This window comes from Neophocaena asiaeorientalis, unplaced genomic scaffold (assembly GCF_003031525.2).
Source record: "Neophocaena asiaeorientalis asiaeorientalis breed wild unplaced genomic scaffold, Neophocaena_asiaeorientalis_V1.1 scaffold82, whole genome shotgun sequence".
Lineage (NCBI taxonomy): Eukaryota > Metazoa > Chordata > Mammalia > Artiodactyla > Phocoenidae > Neophocaena > Neophocaena asiaeorientalis.
The window spans coordinates 9,107,238-9,118,225 of record NW_020173068.1 but is presented as its reverse complement, the minus strand read 5'-3'; the positions used below and the strand labels follow the sequence as shown (position 1 = coordinate 9,118,225).

The following is a 10,988-nucleotide window of genomic DNA, read 5'->3' as shown; positions in this document are numbered from 1 at the left end:
CCCCAAACCCTCCCATCACAAAACTGATGGAAAAGGGGACCTCATCCTCATTTGAAAGTGAAGGTGTGAGTTCAAACTTGCTTTTAGTACAGGGACTTATTGGAAAAACAAACTCTCAGGAGGCAGTCTAACATAGGAAGCAGGGCAAAGTGTGTGGGGGGCTTCCCTGGTGGCGCAGTGGTTGGGAATCTGCCTGCCAATGCAGGGGACACGGGTTCGAGCCCTGGTCTGGGAAGATCCCACATGCCACGGAGCAACTAGGCCCGTGAGCCACAACTACTGAGCCTGCGCGTCTGGAGCCTGTGCTCCACAATAAGAGAGGCCGTGATAGTGAGAGGCCCGTGCACCGCGATGAAGAGTGGCCCCCGCTTGCCACAACTAGAGAAAGCCCTCGCACAGAAACGAAGACCCAACACAGCAAAAATAAATTAATTAATACTATATTGCTTGCAATTATATACTACTACCTTGTCTCACATTTTGAAAAAAAAAAAAAAACAAAGTGGAGGGGACTGTAGTTGAGGAGGTCAGTGGCCTGAAGCCCTACCCACCTTCTCTTCTATGTTGGCTTCTGATGCACTTGTGGGAAGCCTGGGGCTCAGGTGGAACACAGCTGGAAAACTGCTGGAAAACTGCTGGACAGAACTTCTCTGGATGGATAATCAGGTGACAGCAGTTTCTTCCGGGAATAGGGAGGCCTGGGGGCAGGTGGGAGATGGGAAGGGAGACTCCTCTCTGCATACCTATTGTTAAAATTTGAACTTCTGTACCATGTACAAGCATTACCTGGGTAAAAACAAAATTTAAAAAGAAAATAAAGCTGAAGGACTAATGATCTAAGTACAAACCTTAGTTCAAAAAATTTAAGATTCTGAACTTATTTATGAAACAGAAACAGACTGGTGGTGGCCGAGGGGGAGGAGGGGTGGGGGGGGGATGGGTTGGGAGTTGGGGATTAGCAGAAGCTCACTATTATATATAGGATGGATAAACAAGGTCCGACTGTATAGCACAGGGAACAATCATTTTGCTGTACACCAGAAACTAACACAACGTTGTAAATCAACTATATTTCAATAAAAAATAAATTTAAAAAAATGTAAGATTCTATAGGTTACATTCGTTGTGAATTCATTAAATCCCATATGGACAGTGGAACAGATCGAAGTGGACTGTATCAGTCAGGGACCTGTGATTGTCTCCTGAACAGAGGCAGCTCAAGGGAGGGCAGAGCACGGGCTGTGGAGTCAGACCTCGCTTTGAATGCCGGCTCCGTGCATACCGGTCCCAGGGCCTTGCACAAGTTACTTACTCTCTGGGACCTCTCTTTTGGCTTCAGTAAACCGGGGATAATGATGCCAGCAGGGCTGCTGTGCAGGTTAGAGAGAACGGACGTAAAGTGAGTACACATAGCAGGTGTTTGATACATGGTCGCTATTATAATTACAGAAAAGTGAAATTAAAAAATAACTAAATCCATATGTGACTGTAGGGCAACTCTGATTCTGTAATGGGCCCTGGAGCAGGCTCAAGATGCCTCCCTGGGGAGTGCTTACCTCATGGTAATAACAGGCACACTGTCCATCTTCCCGCCAGGCTGGACGTGAGCACCGAGAGGGTAGGGCCTGCCTCACTCACTGCTCCGTCACCAGCCCAATCCGGGGTGATACAGGTGCCACCTTAATACGAGTCCCCCTGGGGCGCTGCCTGGGATGGCGAACAGTTTCTCCTGGCATGTCAACTCTGGCCAGATGGTAGTGGCCACCTGGAGCCCTGTCCCTGGGGGCTCACTGAGCAGCCAGAGCTGCTCTGACTGAATGGTGGCCACGGGCACAGCACAGAGCAGGCGGCGTCCCTCGCAGCTGGCCTGCTGACCCTGGCTAAACACTTCATTCTAAGTCGGTTGTCCTCCCACTCCTCACTCAACGAGGACTCTATGTTCTGTGACAGAATAAAAACACACTAAAGGACCGCTGACTTCTGTAGAGGAGACCAGCTTTCTCACAGTCCCTGTAAAAGGGGTGAGACTGCAATTCTGAAGCCACAGACATGTGAGGGAAGGACAAAAGAAATCACCAAATGGGTATTATTACCCCCACTCTGCAGATGAAGGAAGTGAGATTCAAGAAGGTGAAGTCACTTATCCAAACTGCCACAGCTGGTAAACAATGCAGCTGGATTTGGACGCCCTGTCTACTCTAAAGTGGTAGCTCTCACCCTGACACTAGGAACCACCTGGGGGCTTAGGACAGTACTAGGACCTGGGCCTCACTTGACATTCCGATTTCATCATTCTGGGGTAGGGCTCAACACTGATATGTATTTTTAAGCCCCCTTCCAACCAGAGTGACTCTGACATGTGGCCGGGGTTCAGACCGCTGCTCTGAGGACTGTGTGCTCTGCGGGAGGCCTCGCAGTGCCAGGAAGCCCTCCCCAGGGTGCTTTTGCACGAGCCACGTACCTCGTGTTACACGCCCAGGCTCTTCGTGTCAGGGCCGGAAGCCCCAGAGAGGTCCCCAGTCCTTGCCTTCCCCTTCCAGGCTGCAGATGGGCAGCCTCACCGCAACCCCCCGGGCGGCCACAGTGGCCACTTTATCACTCATCTGCTCTCAGAGCCTCAGTTTGCTCACTGGAAGGGGGAGGCCAACCACTAAGCTTCCTCAGACGCGTTCTGTGAGCACTGCTGGGAAAGGTGTTGGGTAAAGGTTAGAAGGTACAGAGAACACCAGCCCAGGAATACCAAAACTAGCTTTTATTTGTCCAAAAGTCACATCGAGCTCCGTAAAAACTGTTTCTGGGGGAGGCCCAGAGAGAGTCCCTGCTGCCCAGGGCCAGGGGCCGCTAGAAGTTCTCCAGCAAGCCCAGGATGCGCTTCTGCTCGCTGTCCCGGAACTCCGGGCTCCGGCCATCCCCGATGTTCTCTGCATACTCTGGGGAGACAAAGGCAGGGTTAGGCATGAATCTGAGGCGTGGGGTCCTTCGTGGCCGGGTCACATCATGCCTCTCCCTGAACCCCAGCTCCCAGGGGTGTGTGCTGCTCTAATGCCTCCAGTGGCAGCCACGGTGGCAGTTGTGTGCAAACTCCTTGGTCTTGCATTCAAGGCCCACGGGGGAAAGGGCCCAACTCCCCTGTCCCTGCCCGCATTCCCCTCCTAGCTGCAGCCTTTCTTCACTTAACACACACAGTAGATGCTATTACGGGCAGGTGCTGCCCAGACCCAGTGGTTCTCAGAGCGGGAACCCCAACCAACAGCAGCGACATCACGCAGGAACTTGTTAGAAACGCAGAGCTGGGGACTTCCCCGGCGGGAAGTGGTGAGAACTTGGCACTTTCACTGCCGGGGCCTGGGTTCAATCCCTGGTCGGGGAATTAAGATCTCACAAGCTGCGTGGCGCAGCCAAAAAAAAAGAAATGTAGAGTTGGGGGCCCAATTCAGACCTACTTATTAGGAAGCTCTGAGGACGGGGCCCAGCTGTCTGCGTGAACAAGCCCTCCAGGCGGTGCTTATGCTGCTCACATTTGAGAACCACTAACTGAGGCAACGGGGATAAAGTCCTGATCAAAACAGGACAGGTGAAAATCTCTGCACTTGCGGAGTCTACTTTCTAGTGGGGGAGACAAACCGAAAGGTAAATAAAATATATACGGTGGCTGTCAGAAGGCCTCACAGAGATGGGGGATTTGATTAAAGACCTGAAGCAGGTGTGTGGGGGAATATCTGGGAGCGAGTGGCAGAGGGGCAAGCAGAGCAGGGGCTGAGAGGGGAGTATGCCTGGACCCTCTGCGGTGAGCAAGGAGCTCAGAGCCGGGGAGGGGCGGGGCACAGGTCGTGTCGGGCCACTGTAAGGACTCTGGACTTTCCCCTGAGATGAGAAGTTATAAGAGAGTTTTAAGCAGAGGAATGACATGATTTGACTTTAGCCAGCTCACTCTAGCTGCTGTGTGGAAGATACCCTTAAGGTGGCAAGGGCAGAAGGAAGGAGATGTGATTTGATTGGTTTGGTCCAAGGAGGTCATGGTAGAGGTGAGAAGTCTTCAGATTTTAGATGCATTCTGAAGGTGGATCCAGCAGGATTTACTGAGAGACTGGAAATGGGGCGTGAGAGAAAGATGTGGATAGTGAAGTTGCTAAGAAATACGACAGGGTAGTGGAGAGGGTGACAGGGAGCTTGGAATTCCTCCAGGGAATAAGGGGAACAGGTGTCTGCACCACCAAGGAGGGGGGCTGGGGTACAGTCCACTGACATGAGATTGAAACAAATGGGTGTTTTTTGGAAAGAGGGAGGGAGAAAGAATGGTCTAGAGACGCCCAGGAGGAGCGTGGAAGGCCCCTCCTCCGTCTCCAGTGGTAAAAGGCATGTGGGAGAAAGTAGGTACCACTTGAGAGGATCCATCCCCGGTAGAGACAGTTTTAGTTAGAGCAGGAAGATAAAGGAAATACGCCTAAAGAGGATGGGAATACAGGACATGATGTTGATGACAGAACATAGTCGAAGAGTTTTAAGGTGGGTAAACATATGGTCCCGTTTCCCCTGTTATCCCAACAGAGTACTTAACACACCTCCATTTTATTCTCAAAAGTGTCCTGGCCCCCCCAGATTATGTGGTCAGCTGGTTTTAGGAGGCGGGAAGGGGTACGATATGGCACAGAAATGATGTGTGGAGCTTAGGGATGAGAGTGCAGGGCCTGTGTAGTGAGTGGGGCCCTGGGTTTCCTGTGGTGGCTCCCAGAGCACAGTGGACAGGGACGGAGAGCCAAATCCTCTGTGTGCTGACCGTGCCCTGCCCCCGCCCTCAGACAGGAGATGGTGCAACACTGTGGGCTGTGTTTGTATCCTGACTCTGACTCACAATCCTAGGTGGCCTTGCGTGGTCTCCCCCTCAGCAAATGCATGTAAAGAACCTATAATAATAGATGTTCAAGATACGCTAGCTCCCTCCCTGAGCCTGCTTTGCTCAGGCCAGCAACATCTCTCTCGGGGAAACACCACACATCCTTCAAGGACACCTTCTCCGCAAAGCCCCGCCCGCTCACCTCTGACTCCTGTTCCTGTCCTCAGGCCTCTGTCTCCACCGCAGGCCTGACTTCTAGATCATCTTCTACTTGTCCCCTCTCTCCCTCTAGACTGACAGCTTCATGAAGGTAGGGGCTTTCGCCTTACTTTCAGCTAAATTCCCAGCAGAGCTTGGCTGAGAGCCAACTACCAGTCTGGTGCTGTGAATAAGCTCTCAGAGCAGAGGCTCAGGAATGAGTGCCTGCCGGTCTGCCCCCAGCTCCCTGCCTGGGGTGGCCTGAAATGGAACAATAGAAAACTCTCTTGCAAGAGGCTTCTGCAAAATAAAACATCTGCTCATCCCAATCAGACAAAGAGTGGGGAAAGGGAAGAAAGCCTGCAAACCCTCCCCTACCTCCCATCCCCCACCATGATGGAGAAATACCTTGCCCCTGCCACTTCTTCATTTTTCCTCCATCCTCTTTATTACTTTGGACATGTGCCGGAAAACGGGACTTGGGATTCAGACATGTGCCAGCTGTGTGTCTCTCCCTGGAAATCATCCTCTTCTGTTAGCCCCATCCATCACCTCCAACAGCAAATGGCTGTGATCCCTTCTATTAAGTCTCCTTAAAGGGAGGGCTGGGGTGATGGGAGAACAGAAACTGGGCTGCAGGAGAAGGCTAGGGGCTGTATGTAAGTGGTATCTCTTACTCACATGTGAATGATCTAGTCGCTGCCCCAGGAGAGAGAGAAATGACCATTATAGCATTTAATACCCTCAGAGGCATGGTCTGAAAGCAAGAGTCTTAATGGACTGAACTAACACTTTGTTCTCCTAATGTATTCTCAGACCCAGGAGAGAGGGAAGTGGAGAAACAGTCTGATCCTTTGGGGCAGTGATTTTTTTCCAAGTAAAGCCAACTTCCCTGGAGGGACCTAATCTCTTTCTAGGGATACGCAGAGTAGAGGACCAAAGTCTGTATCAAGCCCCTGCTGAATCACCCCTCCAAAGGCCTTAGAAAAACACATGCCACCCCTGTACACAGAGCACCCACCCAATGGACAAGTCTCCTCTGTTGCTCCACATGTGGGGAAGGAGGAAACAGTCAGATTACCTGCTCTCTGGAGATGGGCGGGGAAGGAAGTTAGTAGGATCTGGAAGAGGGGCTATCCTGTACAGAGGGGAATGGGACCTCACATGTGGTGAACACTGTTTACGTGCCAGGCATTTATCTATATTGTCTCATATAATCTTTGCAGCAATCCTATAAGGCAAAGAGCACCATCTCTGTTTAGAGATGAGGAAACTGAGGCATATTAGAGAACTGAAGCAACCTGCCCAAGTCTAGGGTGGTAGAGGAACTGATATTCAAACCAAGAACATGTGTCAGAAGTGAAAAAGGCACGTCAAAAGCCATGGGGGTGTGGCTGGGGAGCCGGTCCCCAAAGTGGCATCCTCTTACCTAGGCAGTTATCTTACCCTGCCTGTTCCCCATCCTTTGAGGAAAAAACCTCCAAAGCAGCCCAGCCGTGGCCGGGCACCTGGCTACAACATCCTCATAAAAGGTAAGGCTCTTCAGTGCTTTGTGACCACCTAGAGGGGTGGGATAGGGAGGGTGAGAGGGAGACGAAAGAGGGAGGAGATATGCGGATATATGTATATGTATAGATGATTCACTTTGTTATAAAGCAGAAACTAACACACCATTGTAAAGCAATTATACTCCAATAAAGATGTTTAAAAAAAAAAAAAGGTAAGGCTCTGGAGGGAATGTCCTGGAGTAAAGGGGCCTCAGCAGCCAGGACAGATGTGGAGTGGGCTGCTGGGGCCATACTCCCTCATGCCAGGTCACTGAGTGTCAGGGCTGGCAGGCCTCTCAGAAATCTACTGCAACTGGATGGACAGGTGACCGGCCAGGGTCCCGCAGCAAGCCAGCCACAGGGCCAGGCCCACAGGGTCTGACAAGCCCCGAGTGCTCTCCCACTGGCCGTGGCAGCTGGTACCAACTGTGTACCTCACCTCTCACCCTCTACCCCTTACCCCAACTCATTCTTTGTTTCCAGAGTAGAATCCTATTTGGAGCAAACCTTGGTGGCGCCAGCTACCTCTGGTTATTAAAGCTGCTGCAGCAGTTTATAAATATTGAACAGATTCCTCCCAGAGGTCTTGGGAAAGAGTCTTCTTTGCTCTGTGCGCACACGCGCGCACGTGTGTGTGTGTGCGTGTGTGTGTGTGTGTGTGTAAGAAAGGGAGAGAATGCAGGAAAAAGAGAGATGCCAGATGAAGGGAGAACTTCAGGGTAGGGGAGAGGGAGAGGGGAGACAGGAAGAGCGTGAGTCGGGCTGGAGAGTGAGAAAGACGGTGTACACATAGACTCCCTTCTCGACTTCCCCAGCATTTTCAAATGCTCTTACAATAAAGGCTTTGATGGAGATCAAAAACAGGCAGCAGTGCTGAACGCATAAATATTAAAGCAAACTTTAGACAGCAGGTTTACTATTCAGACATGGAATACAAGCTGTTCTGTTTTTGGTAAGAGGAAGAGGGAGGGACACCCGGGCTGGCGGATGGGGAAGGACTGTCTTTGAGGACGGAGACTGGGACCAGCGCTCACAAGCCTGGTTCAGATCCCTGGACCTTAAGCCTTAAACACTCACCCTTGAAAAAGTGCAGGAGGAAGGGTGAGTGGGGAGAAGAGGAACGCCAATATTTTTACACTGAAAACCCTTGAAGACGTAGAAATAATCATAAAATAGAAACTGGGAAAGTAAAATCCTTGAGGTCTAACAGAGAGTCCTTAACGACAAGGATGAGTGTGGAGGGACTAATGTCACTTCTCTAGGAGGAGGATGTTGTGCTGGGGCTGCAACTGGGGACATAAGCTTCATCAGAGATCTGATTAAAATGAAACCTACTTAAAGGAGGAGGAGAAGGAAACTTACCCTTTGCTTACAGCGCTAACAGGGTCACATCCCTATAGACCATTTTCCCACAGACCTTTCAGCTGCTTGAAAAAGCACCACCTACCCCTTCCACCCCCACCAGGCCCTGAGGAGTATGGCCTGGGTGCTGGTCCATGGGCTTTCCTGCCAGCACCGGTGAAAGGATTAGGCCAAGGAAGGGAAGGAAGGAACCTGCATTTACTGAGCAAGTATTCTGTCCCAGGCCCCCAACTGCATCTCAACCTCAGCCTTCCTTGGGGCAGTATTCACTTTCGGTTTGTTTCTTACAGAGGAGTAAAGGAAGGCTCAAACCGGTTATCTACTAACTTACCCCAAGTTACAGAGAGCCAGAATTCTTGCTGGCCTGTGCCTCTCAGCTCTGCTTATACCTGCGTGAGCTGGGATGTGAATCACAACGGTGACGGTAGCTACCATTATCAGGCACTTATTACGTGCCAACATGTAGGCACTTTACCTGCAGCACCTCATCTAATTCCAACAGCAACCTTTTGAGGCAGATTACGCTCATCTTACAGACACTGTGGCTTAGGGAGAGGGCAAGTAGCTGCCTAAGGTTAAACAGCCCCTCCGGGGTCCTTTCCTGCCTCCCAACCCTAGAGGCCATAGCAGCCATGGCCTGGTGCAAGTCACACACATCAACGTGTCACCGGAAGAGAAACCCTATCAGCTTCTGCGGCTTTCAAATCACAGAGGCAAAGCTCAGCTTACCAAGAGCTGAAATCAATATGGAAATACATGTTTATGAGCTTCTGAGAGAAGACTTCAAGCCATAAAGAACACAAGCAAATCAAAGGGCCGGGAGCCAATCTCTGAAAGCATTCTGAAGTCTTTGGCTCAGTCTTTTGGCCACCAGTGACAAGAGTTTTGAGTCAGTAATCCTCAAGCTTTCCTCTGCCAAACAGCCCAGCACCACCTGATCTTCTAACAATTTTCACCAGTGACTAAAGCATCCAGGAGACTCACCAGAGGCTTCCATGCTAACCCCTGGCACAAGTATTTATACGAAGAAGTATTCCCAGGTCACAGTGCCTACTCCATATCCAAGGAGAGAACCACTCAGTGTACCTCTGCATCTGCATACGGAGGTCCTTCACAGGCTTCAGGAAGCCATCTCCTTACTTACAGTCATCAACCTCCCGGGAACGGAATATACAAGGGTGGTTGCCAGGGGCTGGGGGAGGACGGAATGGGGAGTAAGTGTTTCATGGGTACAGAGTTTCAGTTTTGCAAGATGAAAATAAGTTCTATGGACAGGGGGTGGTGATAGCTGCAATGGTTAAAATGGTAACTCCTATGCATATTTTAGCACAATTAAAAAAAAAAACCCCAAGCACCTCCTCCTCTGTGCAGCCTCTCTGGATCTTCAAGCTCCTTTTTAATCTGCAGCAGAATTAACCGTGCTTTGAGTCTCGCTCCACATCTTAGCACTGACTTCAATCTGCTTTGTGTTGTGCTTATTTATTTCACATGTGATGGCACTGAATTGCCCTGGGGACAGGGCCTCCTAAGTGTCTCACTCATCTAAGGAGCCCACCTAGTGCCCTGTGATGCCAGTGGGTACTCTGTAAAGGTGGATGCCCTGAATTTTCTTTCTTAAAATGCAGTAGGAGTGTATCAGCCAATTGGTACAGTTAGAGCTCTCCTTTCTGCCAGATGGAAGACCGACTGAGTCTGGATCCAGTTTCCAGCATTAACAGTGACTTGGGTAACATCCCTTAACCTTAACCACAAGTCTTGGTTACCTTATCTGCAAAATGGAGACTGTAATCCTGCTTTTAGGACCGTCGTGAGAACCAGAGAACATACATTAAAAGCCTGGCACAGAGGACGTGCTCAGGAAAGACCACTCTACCTACTGGTCCCGGATTTCTGGAACAGCACAAAGAAGCCTGAAGCACCACCTCAGCAGTACCCTCAATAAGCATTAGCTGAGCCCCTTCTCTGCGCCAGGCGTGGGCCAGGCACCAGAAAGTAAAAGCCAGGACGACTGTCACTGCCCTTTCAGAGCGCGTGGTCCTTCTCTGGCACAGAGACCACCGTCCCCTAGGCGGGCACCAGAGGCCTTAGGCCAGAGCTGCTGTCAGTTCAGGGAAAGCTGGACTTTGGGAGCACTGAGTAAGCAGTCTGCAAACCAAGGGACTTCAATGAGCCATCAATTTTTCCCAGCTCTCTTGGCACCCCCAACAGAAAAGGAAGGAGGCAGATCGTGAGAAAGGGGACTGAAATATAACGGGAAGGGTCCCCTGCCGGGCTTGCCTCATCAGCGTTTTCCTGGGACCTCAAGGGATACGTCAGCTGCCATCCTGCCGGCAAAACTTAGGACATATATAGGACAGAAAATCAAAGAAAGAAGCTTGCATCTAGTTAGCACGTTAAAAAAAAAAAAAAAGGAAGCAACTCAAACTGAAAAACAAAATTAAAATCAAAGAGGACAGACTGATGAGCTGGCTTTCTTTGTGAGGCTTTGTTTTGTCGTGCATTGTGATGGAATGAAGGGTGGAGGCAGGAGGGGGAGGGCGTGAAGGCTTTTAAGAGGTGGGCCTGAACAGAGCCCAGACGCCACCCCTATCCAGCCCTGCGGTAGCCTCACCCCTTTTCAGCCTCAGCACTGCTCGGAGCTTGCTCACTGCACCACTTTCAGGGGCTGCTGAGAGGCAGCCTGTGGCACAGCTCCACCGCCCAACACCGCAGGCAGATGGGCTTCCTGGGGCCAGAGTGAGCCCTTTATTATAACCTTAACCTTCCATCTGGAGAGAACACTTTCTTTTGTTTGTTTTCAGTGGTCAGCGTCCTGTGAGGACTTCTTTGACCTGGGCAATGACATCTAATTTCCTGGCTTTAAATATCACCTCCATACTACTGACTTCAAATTGTCCAAACAAGCACCTCTCCCGCCCCAATGAGAATGTCTACTCTCTGCTGGCCAACAAAGGGATGCAGGCGCTACCCGTAACCCAAACTCACCGTGTACCCAACAGAACTCGAGAGACTTGCCCAGCAATACTCCCAACCCCACCCAATGCTCC

The 10,988-nt window shown here is 50.7% G+C and overlaps 1 protein-coding gene across 1 annotated transcript in view; it reads right to left on the bottom strand.

The window, feature by feature from the left end:
* Positions 1-2,733: 2,733 nt before the first annotated feature.
* CTNNBL1 (catenin beta like 1) overlaps positions 2,734-10,988 on the bottom strand; it is a 159,807-nt gene continuing 151,552 nt past the window's right edge. Inside the window, exon 16 of the mRNA XM_024743133.1 lies at positions 2,734-2,930. Within this exon, the coding sequence (XP_024598901.1) occupies positions 2,842-2,930 (89 nt within the window). The 3' untranslated portion in view covers positions 2,734-2,841. The remainder of the gene's footprint in view (positions 2,931-10,988) is intronic.